The sequence below is a fragment of the Argiope bruennichi genome, chromosome 5, assembly GCF_947563725.1.
Source record: "Argiope bruennichi chromosome 5, qqArgBrue1.1, whole genome shotgun sequence".
Lineage (NCBI taxonomy): Eukaryota > Metazoa > Arthropoda > Arachnida > Araneae > Araneidae > Argiope > Argiope bruennichi.
In genome coordinates this window covers 114,074,287-114,091,028 of record NC_079155.1, presented here as the reverse complement: position 1 = coordinate 114,091,028, position 16,742 = coordinate 114,074,287, and the positions used below count along the sequence as shown (strand labels likewise).

Genomic DNA, 16,742 nt, shown 5'->3' with positions numbered 1-16,742 from the left:
AAGAAGTTTTGTAAATGGACATAATTAAAAATTACTTGTATGTTTTGACACTAAAATTAAAGAAATAAAACACTTTTATCCAAGTGATTATCAAGAGCATAAATATAACTATAAATCCAGTTTTCCAATATAAAATTTCAAAGCTTCTTTTCTTTTCATTGCTAATTAGTATTTCTATAACCACTGATGAATTTAAATGAAAGGTTAGATTGCCATAATAATGTAATAATTAAATTTTTGCTTTGGCAATCATTTCCAAATATGTTATCCTTATATTGAAAACTCAAACAAAATTTTTAGTTCATTTTGCATTTGTACTACAATGCTGTATATTGAATTTATAATTAGTTTTTTGGAGATGGTTGAAATTGCTTTATAATTGAAGTAAGCTTCATTTCTGTAGAATTAAATGCTATTAAACAAAATCTTAAAATGATTTTGAAAAGTTTTTTTAAATAATTTTTCTTAGAAATATAAAACCATTTAAAATAATAACTTAACTCTTAACTCAGGCAGGACAAAACAGGAAAAAGTAAGATAAATATGACATTTAAAATTATGGAGTGCATCTCATCATCTATTATATTTATAAAAGTATTACAAACAAAACATCTTTCTTGTAAAATAGTAATCTGAGCCCATTCTACACTCAATCACCTGTATTGCAAATGTTAATTTTTCCCCGTTAACTTTATATATAATTATTAAGTGCAATCATAATATTCTCTGAAATATGAGAAAGATAACATTCGGGGGGGGGGGGGAGATAAAAAAAAATTGTTGCTGCTATTAAAAGATAATGAGAGCTTTTATTTTGGAAATCTGCATTCACTTACCTTATTTTTAATATAATTAGAAATTTAAATTAATATAAAATCTAATAAAAAAAATTAATTTCAAATAATTTCAAAAGTGAGTTTTCAATCACTTCCCTTGAATTTCATTACGAGGTAAAAGTATGGTTTTGAGTCAAATGCAGCTTTTTTCCTTTCAGAATGTTTTTCCAAATACGTTTACATATTCTGAGATAAACAAGGAAGGGGGAAAAAAAAGTCAAACCTGATTTAAGTTTTCATACAATGCAGAATATTTAAAATTAGCAAATGGTTCTTTACAATGGAAAAAAAAATTGTATTGACAATATTGATTGTCAGAAGCTGTCACTGGAAAAAACATTTACAAGTAGCCGCTGCTGATTCACAATGCCTGTAGCTTTCGATAGCACATGATTCATTAACTTTTCTCGAGTATGGATTATTTGGAATTATAAAGTTTACATGATGAATCACAAATGCTTTTAGATTCAATTTTGCAGATATTTAAAAAATAATTGTTACATTATGAAATATTCCACCTTTTGCTTTCAAAACTATTCATTGCATATTGAAATTTCTTTTATATTTAGTATTTTATGAAAGACTAGCCAGTGTACCTCTACTTGTACCTAATTATTCTGTAAATAATAATAAATAAATAAATAAAAAAAGAGATTCACAGATACATTGGACTGAAAAGGCAGACAAACTCGCAAAAATGGTCACTGAGTTACACCCATTGTTGGAGTGAATTGTTTCAGAAGATTTAATTTCACAATATCAGGAAATCTCTCTACAAAAAAGGAGTCATATTTTCTAAAACATCAAATATCAAGAATCTATTGCGATATTCCCACCATGTTTTACCTTACTCAAAAATGGAAGAGAAGATATCATAACTGCACATCTTTTAACCTGATGATTATTACTCCAGCTCTGTTGAATGGATTTGGTCTCACTGTCAAGTTTGTAAGCTTGAAATCAATATTGAACATATCATCTTGTTTTGCTCCAAATGCACAGCTCATATGTCGAACCTTTAACTAAACTTAATTAAACTTTAATTCTAATAGGAATTAGTAAATTGCCTACACAAAAATGTAGGCATGTTAGTTGAACATTTACTGAGATATTAATACGGAATTAAATTTTGCCACTGCACAAGGTCTTTGAAATAACCTTGAACCTAAAGACATAAATAATACTTAGTATTTGTTTTGAGAAATAATATAACAACAAACAGAAATACCTGAACAATTTATTCACTCCAAATAAGTTTCAGAGGAATGTTTCATTCAAGTGCAACAAAATATAATTTTGTACACAATTTATATTACATGTAACAAATGGACCACTGTTGGCTGCTCTTTATACTTGAAAACCTGACTTTTTTTTTTGTGGTATGTTGTTTTGTTTACAGAAAAATAAATCTTTACATATTTTGAGCACTAATAAACTTAGGCAGGGACCAGCCCTAAATCCCTGAGAGCAGTCCTTTCTGAAGGAGTGAGGTGCTCGATGAAGCTGCAATAAAAAGGAAGCTGCATCAATTGCTGTAAATAGTCCATAAGGTACGCTTTCATATTGACAGAATGAATAGGATCAGATGCAATATCAGGATCCTCCTCAAGTTCTTCTCTCTCTAATTCGTAATCTAAAATAAAATAAGTTAACAGACTTTAAAAATATTTTATTTCATTCATTTCAATTCAAAATTTAAATACAAAGCTGTTCACTTACTCAGCAGTAAAATAAATAAATAAACCTTCAAAAATGATAAACAAATCCAAATATTAAAATGTTTCTCCATATGTAAGCATAAACTATAATGACAGATTAGCTTATCTAGAAAATTTAAAAATTTAGTAATAAAACAATTAATTCCTGCATTAAGTTACACCAATTTAGCTACATTTTTAAGCATCAAAGCCCACACACACACACACACACACACACACACACACACACACACACACACACACACACACACACACACACACACACACACACACACACACACACACACACACACACACACACACACACACACACACACACACACACACACACACACACACACACACACACACACACACACACACACACACACACACACACACACACACACACACACACACACACACACACACACACACACACACACACACACACACACACACACACACACACACACACACACACACACACACACACACACACACACACACACACACACACACACACACACACACACACACACACACACACACACACACACACACACACACACACACACACACACACACACACACACACACACACACACACACACACACACACACACACACACACACACACACACACACACACACACACACACACACACACACACACACACACACACACACACACACACACACACACACACACACATATATATAAAAGAACTAACCCATAATTACCTTCAATATTTCTTTTAGTTAAGTAATTATGAGTATACAATCTATTTAATACATGATGATATAAATAAATAGCAATAATATTTAACTACAGAATATATTCAATTTTCTTACTCTTTGTTCTTGATCAGGTAACCCATTTCAGTATTAGCTGTTTTGATAATTTTTTTTTTTTTTTTTTAATTTTGCTGTAGCATAATATTGTTGCAGGTAGGCTAAAACTAACAGATTAGAAAACTGCCTTTTAATTTGTTAATATCAGTAATTTTTAAGATCATAAAAGGGTAGAAACACTGCTTCCATTTGATAATTATTTCAGAATTTTTTTTAACAAAACGAAGTTAATATAAACACATATAATTTGCTTGATTTTTGACTGATAACAGTTTTATTGAAAATACAACAAAATGTGTGTGGGGGGAGGGGGGGATTCCTTCCCTTCAAGTAGTACTTAATTAACAAAGTCTATTCGTATTGTATTTAGTAGTAGATATAGAGGACACATTTGTCCTCTATAGCATCAGAGGACACATTTGTGCTTTTAAATCTGTCAAATATTATTATGAAATTTAAAAGCTTACCTGAAAAAGCGGCACCAAAAGAAATTCCCGATGAAGTGCTATCCAACAAACTTTCACCATTATTTTCACAGCCATCTATTAGTTCATCCTATAAAATATTCAAATCAAAATAAATAAAAAAAATCTCAAAATTGGTATTTTGCAAATCTATTATCTTAAGCAAATAAACGATGGCTATCTTATGAATGCATATCGAATTTTTATCTGAATACATCTTTAAGATAGATATTGGATTCTATTTGAAAAATGTGAGCAATTCATAGAAGGTACACATTTTTTAAGCATCATTACTAAAAGTATACATATGATAGATTATAAAAAAATATACAAAATAAATACATGTCATTTACAATTTGATATTTAAAAGCCATATAAAAATTTCAAATTTGCAATTCAAGTATCCATATAACAAGTTAAAAAAAAAATTATTATTTCAAGGATGAAAAAGAAATTTTAATATTATCCTCACATCAGATGAATCTTCCTCCTCATGGTCAATTCCTTGATCACACAAGTTGGACAGATCATTTACTAATAGTTTATAGATTTTGACAAAAAGTGGTATTTTTGTCCACTGATCAGGTTCTGAAAAATGAAAAATATAAATATTAGCTTGATCTTATTTGGAAAAAGAGAGCGAAGGAGTAGTGGAAACAACACGGGTTAAAAAGGAAGCAAACATAAAAAATAGACTTTCAATATGCTAAGAAATGAAAAGGGAAATACTGAAACATATTTATAATAAAAATAAAATATTAAACATCACCAGAATCAATGACAATTTCATTTGTAAATAACAGGAAAACCATATTCTGTGTCACAGAATTCAATTAATTAGTCCCAGATATGATTCTTATATGTTAAAAAAAATGAGAATATGAATATTAGATGGAACTCAAATTTGAAAACAAAGTGAAAGAAGTTCTTAAAATGAGTTAATTAATTTAAGAAGTTTCTTCTATAGCACAAAGACATATAAACACATATTTCAAGTTGCTCATGGTTAATCGGAATTAACTTTGAGAATAAGAATAAAAAACAGAAAAAGAGAAGAAGACATAGTTTAACAACAAAAATATAATGTTTAATTATTTTTCTAGTCTAACTATTAGGAAGGTGTTATTAAAATACAATGACAAAATTTTAATTATCATGTAATTACAGAATCAAAAATATTTTTACATAAAGAGCCAAATGAGCTAAAACTCACAATTCAGTATCAAATAACTGTAACTGTATTAATATTCAGTTCTACTGATAAATTGACAAACATATTAATGTAGATCTGAAAAGAAACTTGTTCGACTATACCTCTATAAAAACAATATTTGAAAACACCACACTGAGAACTTAAGACTATGTTTGCATCATTTACCTGACATCACATTCTCCAATTCCTGTTGTTTCTTGGAACAACTGGTGCTTTTGGTAAAAATTGCTATTTTAAAAATATTTTTTATATTTAAATTCACACCATTACAATATTTTATAGTAAATCTTTAATAGTGTAATATTTAGTTAATGAAATAATTCACAAATATTTTCAACACAGTTAAGTTTTTAATAAATTGATTTTGATTAAAAATTTAAATTTAAAGTTAAGATTCGGTTATTTTCTTCAATATTTATCAACATTCAATATTTATCAATTTTCATATTCATTTAACAGAAAAATCTTATGTACCAGTAAAATAAAAATAAGCATTGTTAAATGCAATTTATTGATCTGGTAAAAATTACTTAAAAAACATCTTTTAATTTTTTAATTCTTTCCAGTTAAAAAAAAAAAAATCAATATCTTTTACAATTTCTTCTCTTGCACATTTAAATTTAACCAGTGGAATTTTTTTCCGGGTAGGTTTTTATTCAGATATATATCTGAAAATATACTTTATTTTTTAAATTCTGAGAAACAGAATGTAGGTTTTGAATGCCCCCCCCCAGTAGAAATTTCCAAATGGAGGGGGTGAGAGAAGAAGAATTCAGTCTATTGTACAGATTTTTTGGTGTATTGTGATATTTTTAAATGCATTTACTGTTATTCTGCTGTTTCAACATCCAATGTTTCATTCCAAATCAGTTATTACATATTACCATAACACATAGCAGGGCCATAGAGAATAAAACTGTAGACATGAAAATTTTCTTTTCTTTGCATTTGGTTATAAAAATCATTTGTATGAAAAATATAATTTAAATTAGGTTATAATTAAAAACTTAATACATAACTTTTTGTTTATCATTAATACATTTTTCAATTATTTTTATATCTTATAATTATGAATACTACTTCTGCTTAAAAAGAGGTTTTGATCTATTTGGAAGTGTCTCCTGCTGTAACAATATCTAAACTATAAAAAAAATTTATCTGTGCTACTCAACATATTAACTTTATAGGAATTATAGTGGTAATAAATCACTATCTTACCACATCAAAACATTTCAAAATCAATTGAAAATAATGCATTTGAATGTTATGTGTAAAACTAAATCTATACTTTGATATTAAGTTAAAGACACTGACTATACATTACCTGTTTTGCTTGATTAAAAAATTTCCAAATGGAAGGAAGCACTAGTGAATTTGTTATCAGATTGCATCTTCTATTTTACCTTGTATTATATTATTATTAATTAATAATTTCCAATTTATTCTCAATTGGAAACCCTTTTAAAACTGTTACAAATTGTAACCCTTATTTTTAAATTCCCACAAATTTATTTAGTAGCTATTATAAGAAAGAACTGAGTGCTGCTAATTTAAAAATGCAAAATCAAGTAGGTACTTCCAAAATTGGCATGAAATCTTGATATTCATATTCAGAAGATAATGGTGAAGTATACTGAGCATACAGCTTTACCTTGCTGAGCTTTGGAGCGAGTCTTGGGTCCCTGAGTATGATTAAATATTTGGTCTCCCATGACTTGAATGTTTTGTAACCTCTGATCATTTCCTTTTAAGCCATGCTGGAGAATTAAAGAAAGAGCAAAACCACTGGAACAGGAAAAAATAAAAAGGAATTATTTCAAAAACTCAGCATTTTCTGAAAGGTTTCTAAATAATTAGTGTCAACCTTTGAACAATTATGGTTCGTATTAACATTCTTGTTATATTAAAAACCAATATTTCAAATGACAAATTTATAAAATGCTTTATTGTTAATATGTTCAGTCTTACTAAAGTAAACAACATAAGTGCAGTACTAAATTCAAAATAAGAAAAAAAGATGGAATACCGTAAAATATGAAAACTACATTGAATTGGATCTTAAAAAAGCAAAGTAAAAAAAAAAAAAAAAAAAAAAAATTTTTTTTTTCTTTTTCTTTATTTCTTTCTTGTCATGCTTTTTATCAAAGTTCAAATGATCATAGAAACCCAAATGATAAATAAATTTTCCAGTCTATTCAAAATGCAGCAGAAAGTGTAATACAAGTAAAATGAACAAAAAATTATTTACCAACATCTTTAAAAGTTGTTTGACCAGATATGTTTCAGAATAAAAAGATAAAACCTAACTGAAAAGAGATTTTGATTTTTTAAAAAAATTAAAGTACTTCCCACTCTTTCTCAGTACATATAGTAGCTTTAAAATCACACACACACATTTTAAGATAACAGTATGAAAGGATGTCTTTTTCTTCATTTCCACTTATTTAAGTAAAGAGATACTTGCCTTCCATTGGAAAGGAAATAAACCATAGTGCATCTTTGTAACTAATGTAGCCAAATTATTAAGAATTGGTATTCATTTTTAAGACAAAATTAAATGTTCGATTCCAAATATTTAGGATTCACAGATATTTTGGAACTTCATTTTTTGTTGATTTAATGTAATGAGATTAATATCAATAACTTGATAAATATAAAAAAATGAGGATAATTGTACAAACTTTTCAATGCAAATAGATGAATTTTCACTTTCTTCTCATTTGTACACAAGTGGACAAAGGATGTGGGATCAACATTTTAAATTTTGCAAAGAAGTTTATATTATATACCTGACTTTTCTTTCATAAGCTCCAAAAAATAAAGGATGGCATTGACACCAGATAGACATGACAAATTCTAATGCTGATTCTCCTGCTGGGCCTGGCACTCCACTAAGGAAATCCAGCACGGGATCAATTTGATGATTGATAAGATGAGCAAACACCATCAATAAGCTCTGTAAAGAAATATTCATCACATATTTTTGCATTATAGAGCATTCTAATCTTAAAACAAACGATAAATTTAAGAGTTGACACAAAATCCTGCGACGAGAAGTGATGAATATAAATTTTAACATTAAAAACTCAAATTAATACGAAAGATATTTTAAATGTTACAAAATAAGTAAATAAGAATTTTTTCAAAAAAATCCTTTTTGATTTACATATATATTAGTAGAGTATTGTACAATTTAGAAGGTACTAGTAATTACATAAAATTATTTGAAATCAGGAAAGATAAATTTTACAAATGAAAGAGTTAGTAATACTTTTTATTTTATTAGTTTTGGTTCATTAATAATATGCATATTATTATATAAGCCCAAAAGAAAAAAATAAAAACAAACTGACATTAGATCTTGGTAATTCTTATCAACTTATACTTCCATTAAAACAAGATTATTTTGTCATAAGTCTACAACAATTAAAATTTAAAATTACGTTCTTTTTATTTTAATTCCTTATACTTTTTAAAAACAAATTTTATTATTTAACAACTTTATTACATATTACTATGATAGTTAATGTTTAAAATCAAATATCTTTCTTATTTTAATTCCTTACAGACTTTTTCAAGACAATTTTTATTATTCAACAATTTTTACTGCTGCGACAATTTTATTAATAGTACCATTGCTACTTTCATAAATACTTTAGAAATTATTTTCTGAAATCAATACTTGTCTTAAATTATTTAAGGATTAGTAAGGTCGTAGCCATCTTTCAATAAAATTTCTGCTTCTGTGTCATTTTAAATTGAATGTAATCACGCATATAAATAGATACATTTCAGTTTTAAAATAAAAAATTAAGCACACCAATTTTTGAAAGTGACATAAATTTACTAAAATCCATCAATTTGTTTACATTTTAAAAGTCAATGCGTCAATTTAAAAAGTATAAAAAATTAACTGATATATGAAACAATTAATGATTTCGTGTCTGCATTACCACGGAAAGGGGATGCAGTAGCTTCTGAGGATAAAGACCCCTGAGCACACAAGGGCAGAAGTCTGATTTCTAGCTCAAATGAAGATGACATACACACATTCGTTCGCACAACCCCTTTTTACATTCATACATCTCACAGATAGAACACAGGGGAAGAACAATCATACTCGAACCAGGACTCGAACCCGAACGCCCAGATGTGCTTATAAAACAATTAAATTATAAAAAATTTTTCTACAATTTCTTTTTCACAAAAGAATTTTCATAGGAGAACTTCATATTATTTTAGAAATAATTACAACAATGGTGTGAAAAAAATATTCAATAATAAAAAGAATTATAAATAAAGAAAGAATAAAGAATATTATAATCATTAATTAGAGTTTCTCAATGCAACAAATACCAAATAAAAGATGACTTGTGGTTACTAAGCACATATAAAATTACCTGATTGACACTTAGAGCTTCCACCTGTTGCATCTTACTTAGTACTGCACGTAAGAGAAGCTCGCTTTTGTCTCCAATCATTGAACCAGCTTTGGCAATAAGCAAAGAAGTAAGGCGTCCAACAAATGCAGAAGCACTTTCAGGAGTCTTGGGATCGAGAAGTCGTTGAGCAACCTGTTTAAGAATAACCACTAATGATTTATTTTTATCAATTTGTTCAATATTAAGCATTATATACCTGATAAATAGAAACAATAAAAAATACATTTTGTGGTAAGTTTTCGTTTCAACCTCTAACTGACTCAGGCAAGCAATTAGAGGCTAAATGATCAATTATCAATTCTCCCCCCCCCATCTTTTCAAAATAATGGAATAGCTAAATAATATAGAAAAATTCTTTTATATTTGGAATCCTAGTTATCTTTATAAAAATTAAAAGAAATTATCAGTACATAAAATTAATGTATAACAAAAATTTTATTTGGTTAATGTATAACAAAAAGAATGAGCACTAGTATTTAAAAACAGGTTACTTGTCTTTATCTAAATACTGCATTAAATTGCAGTTTATCTTGAATTAAGCATTTCAACCAAATATAAATAAATTATATAAAAAAAATTATTTTAGAAATGCCCGAGTTTCACAAATCAGTCTTATGATATAAGAAGGAAGATTAGGATTAATATAATAAATACATAATCATATTTTTATTATGAAAATTTGTTATTGTTTTGTTATTTATTTTTATTGTTTTGTATAAAAAAAAGTGTCATAATTTTGTTTCAATACTTTTAAAAAGTGATTTCAAGTATAATAGTGCTTGTTTCTTTCTAGTAATATTATATTTGAAATTACATGACAGGTTTTGATTTTATGCATAACAATAATATAAAAATGAAATTATTTTATAACTTACATTGAAGATGTAGTCTAAACCACTATTACCAGATTCATCACACCAAGTAGTAACTTGTTCAAGAGCAACAGAAACAAAGCCTCGTAAACACTCTCCACCATTCTAAAACAGAGAAGGAAAAAAATTATTACACATAATACATGTCAAAGTTTTTAAATATTTTATGAGATTGAATTTGAATCTATTACATGCAGAGGAACTGTTGGAGATTTTTGCAGCAATATTGCAAAAAAAAAAAAAAAAAAAAAAAAAAAACAAGAGATAAAAGTATTTATTTATACAGCAATACAAACACGAAGACATTACAGTAAATAATTAACTAAGAACATGAAGGAAGATTAGGAACAGCATCAGAAAGATCTTTAATCATATAGAATGTATGTGACTTAAACATTTAACAATTGGTGCATATGTAGCTTACATAATAGCAGTTTCTACTTTAGGATAAAGGGAGGTTGAGGGGAAGAAAATGAGCATTGATATCTAACAGGAATTAAATGCAATGTAACTGTAAAATAAATATTCCGGGACTTGAGAATACATTAAAAAACATTTTAACTATTTTTAAATATAATACAATAATGAATAAATGCATAAGAATACATTCTTTTGCAGCAAAAACATTGAGCACTGTACAAAAGAAACTAACAATTAAATAGAATTTATTATTTACTAATGAAAAATAAAATCAAATAGTGCAATAGCAATTTGAATTCAAAAATTAAGTGTCCCAAATGGCTTAAAAAAAATGACATGATTAAGTTTGCTCTTTAAAATATTTTATCCCAATTTTCCTATTAATTTTGAATGGGGGAGGGGATGAGAATACATAATAAATTTCAAGTTAGTAATTCAAAGAAGAAATTTTGCAATTTCTCCAATTGAATTATATTTAAAGAAAATTTGGATTTCTAAGAAATTATTATGTTTTTACCTGTAATATTGTGTTATCATCTGTATGCATAATACAATGAACAGCAGCAGGGAATGCTTGCTGGATGATAGCAGGAACAAGAGGGCTAGGACTACTGCGGACAATAGTTTCTAATACATCCAAGGAAGCCTGACAAAAAATAATAATAATAATAATTAATATAAGTAGTTAGTATAATTCATATACAAAAAAGATTGGTAAATACTTACAGCTTGCAAACCGATAGGCACTTTGTTAGGTGGTGATTGCAGTATTGACACGAGAGTAGGAATAAGACGATGCTGCAAGTGATCTCTGGCTCCAGGAGTTTTACACAACTGCTTGAATATTTCCTCCGCAATTGTTATTAACACAGGATCTGAAGAATTATAATAAAATAATTGAAGGCTATGTTTTTGTATCATATACAAGCATTTATAATTTAAAATATATTTTCTTGAAAATGGAAGACACATACAATTTGGGGAAGGGAGAGTGGGAACCTTATTCTTTCCCGTCAATACTAAAATTAGATTTAGAAATTTAAGTTTTAGAAAATATATCAGTCTTTCATTTATTAACAGAAATTTATAACCTTTATGCAATACCCATATAAGAAAAAAAAAATTTTTACAATTTAAAATAGAAATACATTAAAAATTTTGTCACATTTCAAATTTTCACAAATTGCAGTATATAAATAAAATAAAATTTCATTAAAAGAAAAAGAAGACATTTGATGCAAAAATCCAATATTTCTCACCACTATTATGCTTCAAGAAAACAGCTATCGCAATTGGAGATACTTTATTTTCATATTCAGCTGTGAAATTCTGATCAATCTAAATAATTAAAATGAGATATAGTTAATTTAATAAATTGTGTCTCTATCTCTCTCTATATATATAACAGCTAAAAAACACAACCTTAAAATTATCATTATATGTTTTATAATTGTATAATAAAAAGATATGAAACAAAACTACATAACAGTTGAAATCCCTTCAAAAGGGAAAATTAATAAAAACAACATCAGATTGAGAAGGCTTTCATGATAATAAAACATTTTTTGTACATTTTTCATAACTATACTTTTCAGATGAAATGTAATTTGTTTCAAATGTATAAACAACAAGAACACAGTATATGCTCTGGTTACACCAAAGTTTTCATACTCTTTTAATATTTGTTTCATTTTAAAATTAAAATATCCATGAATATGAATTCTTATAATACACAAAAGTGATCTATTAGTCATGAATTTTCACAAATTTTTCATTTCCAAATTTCAAACTGAAAGAAAAAAAAAAAAAAAATCAACTGAAATGAAATATTTTTTTTCTCCTTCCTTTTAGACTCTAAAGCTCATTGAACACTCAACTAAAAACACAATTATTAATAGATACAATAATTACAATATTAGAATCATCTCCATTTAAAAAAAAGAAAATCAGAATTGTATATTTTTAAAAATTCCTTACTAATTAATTAACTAGATATAACAGAAAAATATATTTCAGTGATTCTACAGAGAAAAGATTTTAAAAATGATTATCAAAGATGGTTATATTGCACATTTTCATTTTGTCTGTTTAGAATTATAAAATTAATTAAAAAAAAAAATTGTTTTTGTAATAATAATAATAATTGTGAAGGCTATTGTTCTTTCAGAAATGCAAATAAATTACTTACTGTAATGATAATGGAAATGGCTTCTAATACCAAAGCAAGCACTTCAGAAGAAAATTGAATTGCTAAAGAGATGAGACCTTCTAACATGGGAGCTAAATAAGGCCCCAATATGCTAACTTGATCGGTACCTTTCAAGTGGTCACAAAATCTGTAATAAAATAAATACATTTTTTTTTTATGACAGACTTTTGTAAGGTATTTTTAGAATGATTTTAATGGTACAAAACCAGATGCAGTAATTGAACATGATAATATACATATTAAAAATGTCAAATATTTACATTAAATAAAAAATTTCCTTCAACCTTCACAGTAAAGTTTAATTACATCAAAAAGGATAAAAATAAATTCCAGCTTCAAAAATTTTCAAGAATCAGACAAATAGTGTGATGATTAATTCAATTCCATAAGCTGGCTTTTATACTGAAAATTTAATTGAACCATTTATTTGAAAGCTAAAACATAATAAAAATGCCTTATAGATTAAGAAACATTAAGCATTTATCTTTTCAAATATCTTTTGAAAATAATCACATGTTTTAACGATATAAAAGTGAGATGCTTTACTGCAATCGTTTAAAATATTTTTAATAACATTCTCAGTATTCAGAAATATTTCACACTTTAAAAACAATAGATAACCGGTGTAAAGAATATTTTTTTTTTCAATTTCAAAACCTTTAATTTGATATTAATTAATAAATTTATATTATTTTGCTACTTTACAAAATAATTTACTTTTTTTTTCATTTCTTTTACTGAAGCATTGTTTTTTATAAAAAGAATGAGGGTGAAAAGAAAGAAACTATATTATAATAGAAGTTCTTAAAACAAATAAATTCTAATCTCCACTCTCCCACCTCTAATAGTTCAAAATCAGAATTGAGAGAAAGAATTCAGTTTTTTGAATTTCATGAAAAATAAAATACATGAAATAATAAATACTAAATCAAATCTATAATTTTCACACACATTTATGTAAACATACCCCCAAACAGCTCTTACAGCACAAACACGAACAGTGGAGGGTTGTGTAGGTTGCAATCCACTTACAGTGGCTTGTAAAAATCTGTAATATATAATGAATAATTATAATATATATGATAATTTTAACAATTCATGTAATAAAAACCACAATTAAATTATAATTATTACTAACCTCTTCATTAAATCTTCAGTCATCATTTTACTGTATCTACTAGCAAACCAAAGGCATCTACCAAATAAGAATGGTGATTCTGAAAATGTATCTTTAGTTAAAAAATATATATTAAAATTTCAACAGCAACAGGAATTGTCACAAAACCAGAAGTATGACAAACAGGATGGAGATAAAGGATTGCATTTCAATTTTTAATATTCAATATAAAAAATTATAATTTACAAACAAAATCTGCTTTCTAAACAAATTTTTCAAAAAGTGAGCATTAAGATGAATTAGAAATCAGCTCAGACTTAAAAAGTTTTCACTTTAACATTAAATAATTATAGCCATTATTAAATATATCACACTGACAACATAGATAGTAAATAAAAATTAATCTTTGCAATCCAGTAAAAAATTATTCGGTTTATCTGCAAGTTATTTTTATAAATTGAAAAACATTCAACTTTAAATTGATTTTTCCTTTGTTTGCTTAGTGTACTGTTTATTTAAATGTAATTCCTTTCAATTACAGAAAATAATAACTAAAATGGTTTACATAAATAATGAAAACAATACCTGCAGTATTAAGATCTTCTACTACAACTGAATGAATAAATCCCTGCATATCAAACTGTAAGTGGTTTCCCTGAATCCCACATATGATGAGGTCTTTAACACTCCCTAAAGCAAGCATACAGGATTCATGTATTTTCCACCTGGAACAACAGAAAGCATTTAGATCAAAAGAAAAAAAAAACACTGACATACAATATCTATATGATATTAATATTAGTAGATGCCTCAGTAATCATAAAAAAGTTATGGCTTCAAAAACATAATCGGAGTTATAGTAATCACAGCTGCTTTAATAATAAAATATATTACAGGTGATAACATTATCTAAAGCAGGATGCCAGAAGTATACGCAAAAAAGTGAAGGTGAACACGATGAACTTAGAATAAACTTTTAATTCGACATAATGCCTGGTCACTAATAAAACGGTGTTGCTATCATAGGCAAAATCAAAATATGTGACAACAAGTGGATAGTATGCATAAGAACTAACGATGGAATGCATAAAATCACTGTGTAGCAGTAATATAAAGGAATGCATTTGAAAGTTCACTTTAGAATCATCTTTAAAAAATAATAAAGATGCTACAGTATCACATGAAATTTCAGAGTAATTTGAGATTAGTGTGAAATCCATGATCTACAGATTGAATATAACATTGATAATAAGCAATTATATGCATCAAAACCTGCAGGATTAAAATAAGGATTGTGATGCTTGTAAATCTATTTGATTTTGCACAAACACACTCAGGACAAAAATGTTTCAAAAAATGTTCACACACAAAAAAAAAAATTGCAATAAATATTTACATATTATTATTAAAATAAAAAAAATAAAAAAAGAAGGAGAAGGAGAAAAAGAAAACTCAGTTTGTCATCAAAGTCAAAAATAAGTTTTCTACCTAAATAAAATTTAAGCCTGATATTTTTAATATTCTGCCACACAGCTTGTGCTTAAACCAACCACATATTTACAAAAAATAAAAGTAATAAACTTAATAAAGAATTAAATAAACTCTTTTCAATAGAGAGAAGAAAAAAAAAACATACATGTATAGATGCTATGCATTTGCAGAGCTAGGCTCTCTTCGATATTAATTTTGGTTATGAATTTGCTTTATTTCCAAAAATTTATTCAGAATCAGAGAATTCAATCAAGATTTTGTTTAAATTACATATCGAAATTACCTCCATTCCCTCTCTTTATATTTAATATTCTGAAGCCATAAAAAATTTTAATTCAAAAACTAAAATGTAGTAGAAATATATTTATATGATTCATAAAAGATAATAAATTCTGAAGATTCAATTTAAAAAAAAATAATAAAACAAATAATAAAACTAACCAATTAGGATTTGAATTCTTGTTAGCTTCATGTATATGTCGAGTTATAGCAGCACATAAGCTCATAGAACATTTGTCTTCAAACTCTTGGGCTAGTAACTAAAATATAAAAACAAATCTTAAAAAAAATTTTAATAAATAAAAAAAATTGATTAACTAGTTATTAGAATTCATAAAATTATGGTTTATATTTACAAATCCAAGATTAAAAAAATAAGGATGAAGGAAAGTTAAAAGTAAGTAAATATTTTAATTACTTACAGATAGAATTCTTTTTTTGCAATTTTTTCATTTTGTTCTAATAAAAAATAAAACTTTCCAATTAAAAACAATATATTAATTACTGTAAAAAGATTAAAAGAAAAAAAAAGGGGGGGGGGATAAAAAAGATAATGTACTACTTGCAAAAGCTTATTATATATAAAAAAGATAAATGATTTTGATATACATTCTAAATGATAGCAAATAATTTGCACAAACACAGTTTATATATTTCCAATACATCTTTTATAATCATAATATTATATTATTAGATTTATAATCTTAATATTATCTCTTAAAATAATATTTTATAATCTTTTATAAACACATCTTTAACTACTTGAAAAAAGTAAGAGTATAAGAATTGTAATACACATGTATATACAAAGAAAAAAATTTGAGATTCTGATTATTGTAGCAAATTG

General features: G+C 26.6%; 1 protein-coding gene across 1 annotated transcript in view; it reads right to left on the bottom strand.

Annotated features, from left to right (window-relative positions):
* Nucleotides 1-2,057: 2,057 nt before the first annotated feature.
* Nucleotides 2,058-16,742, bottom strand: part of LOC129968609 (importin-9-like) — a 33,887-nt gene continuing 19,202 nt past the window's right edge. The window contains exons 11-25 of the mRNA XM_056082673.1: nt 16,058-16,155; nt 14,711-14,850; nt 14,147-14,225; nt 13,976-14,056; nt 12,988-13,135; nt 12,059-12,137; nt 11,526-11,674; nt 11,317-11,445; nt 10,383-10,484; nt 9,466-9,639; nt 7,855-8,021; nt 6,717-6,850; nt 4,325-4,440; nt 3,856-3,943; nt 2,058-2,469 (exon numbers count right to left, since the gene is read on the bottom strand). Coding sequence (XP_055938648.1) covers nt 2,273-2,469; nt 3,856-3,943; nt 4,325-4,440; nt 6,717-6,850; nt 7,855-8,021; nt 9,466-9,639; nt 10,383-10,484; nt 11,317-11,445; nt 11,526-11,674; nt 12,059-12,137; nt 12,988-13,135; nt 13,976-14,056; nt 14,147-14,225; nt 14,711-14,850; nt 16,058-16,155 — 1,881 coding nt within the window. The 3' untranslated portion in view covers nt 2,058-2,272. The remainder of the gene's footprint in view (nt 2,470-3,855; nt 3,944-4,324; nt 4,441-6,716; nt 6,851-7,854; nt 8,022-9,465; nt 9,640-10,382; nt 10,485-11,316; nt 11,446-11,525; nt 11,675-12,058; nt 12,138-12,987; nt 13,136-13,975; nt 14,057-14,146; nt 14,226-14,710; nt 14,851-16,057; nt 16,156-16,742) is intronic.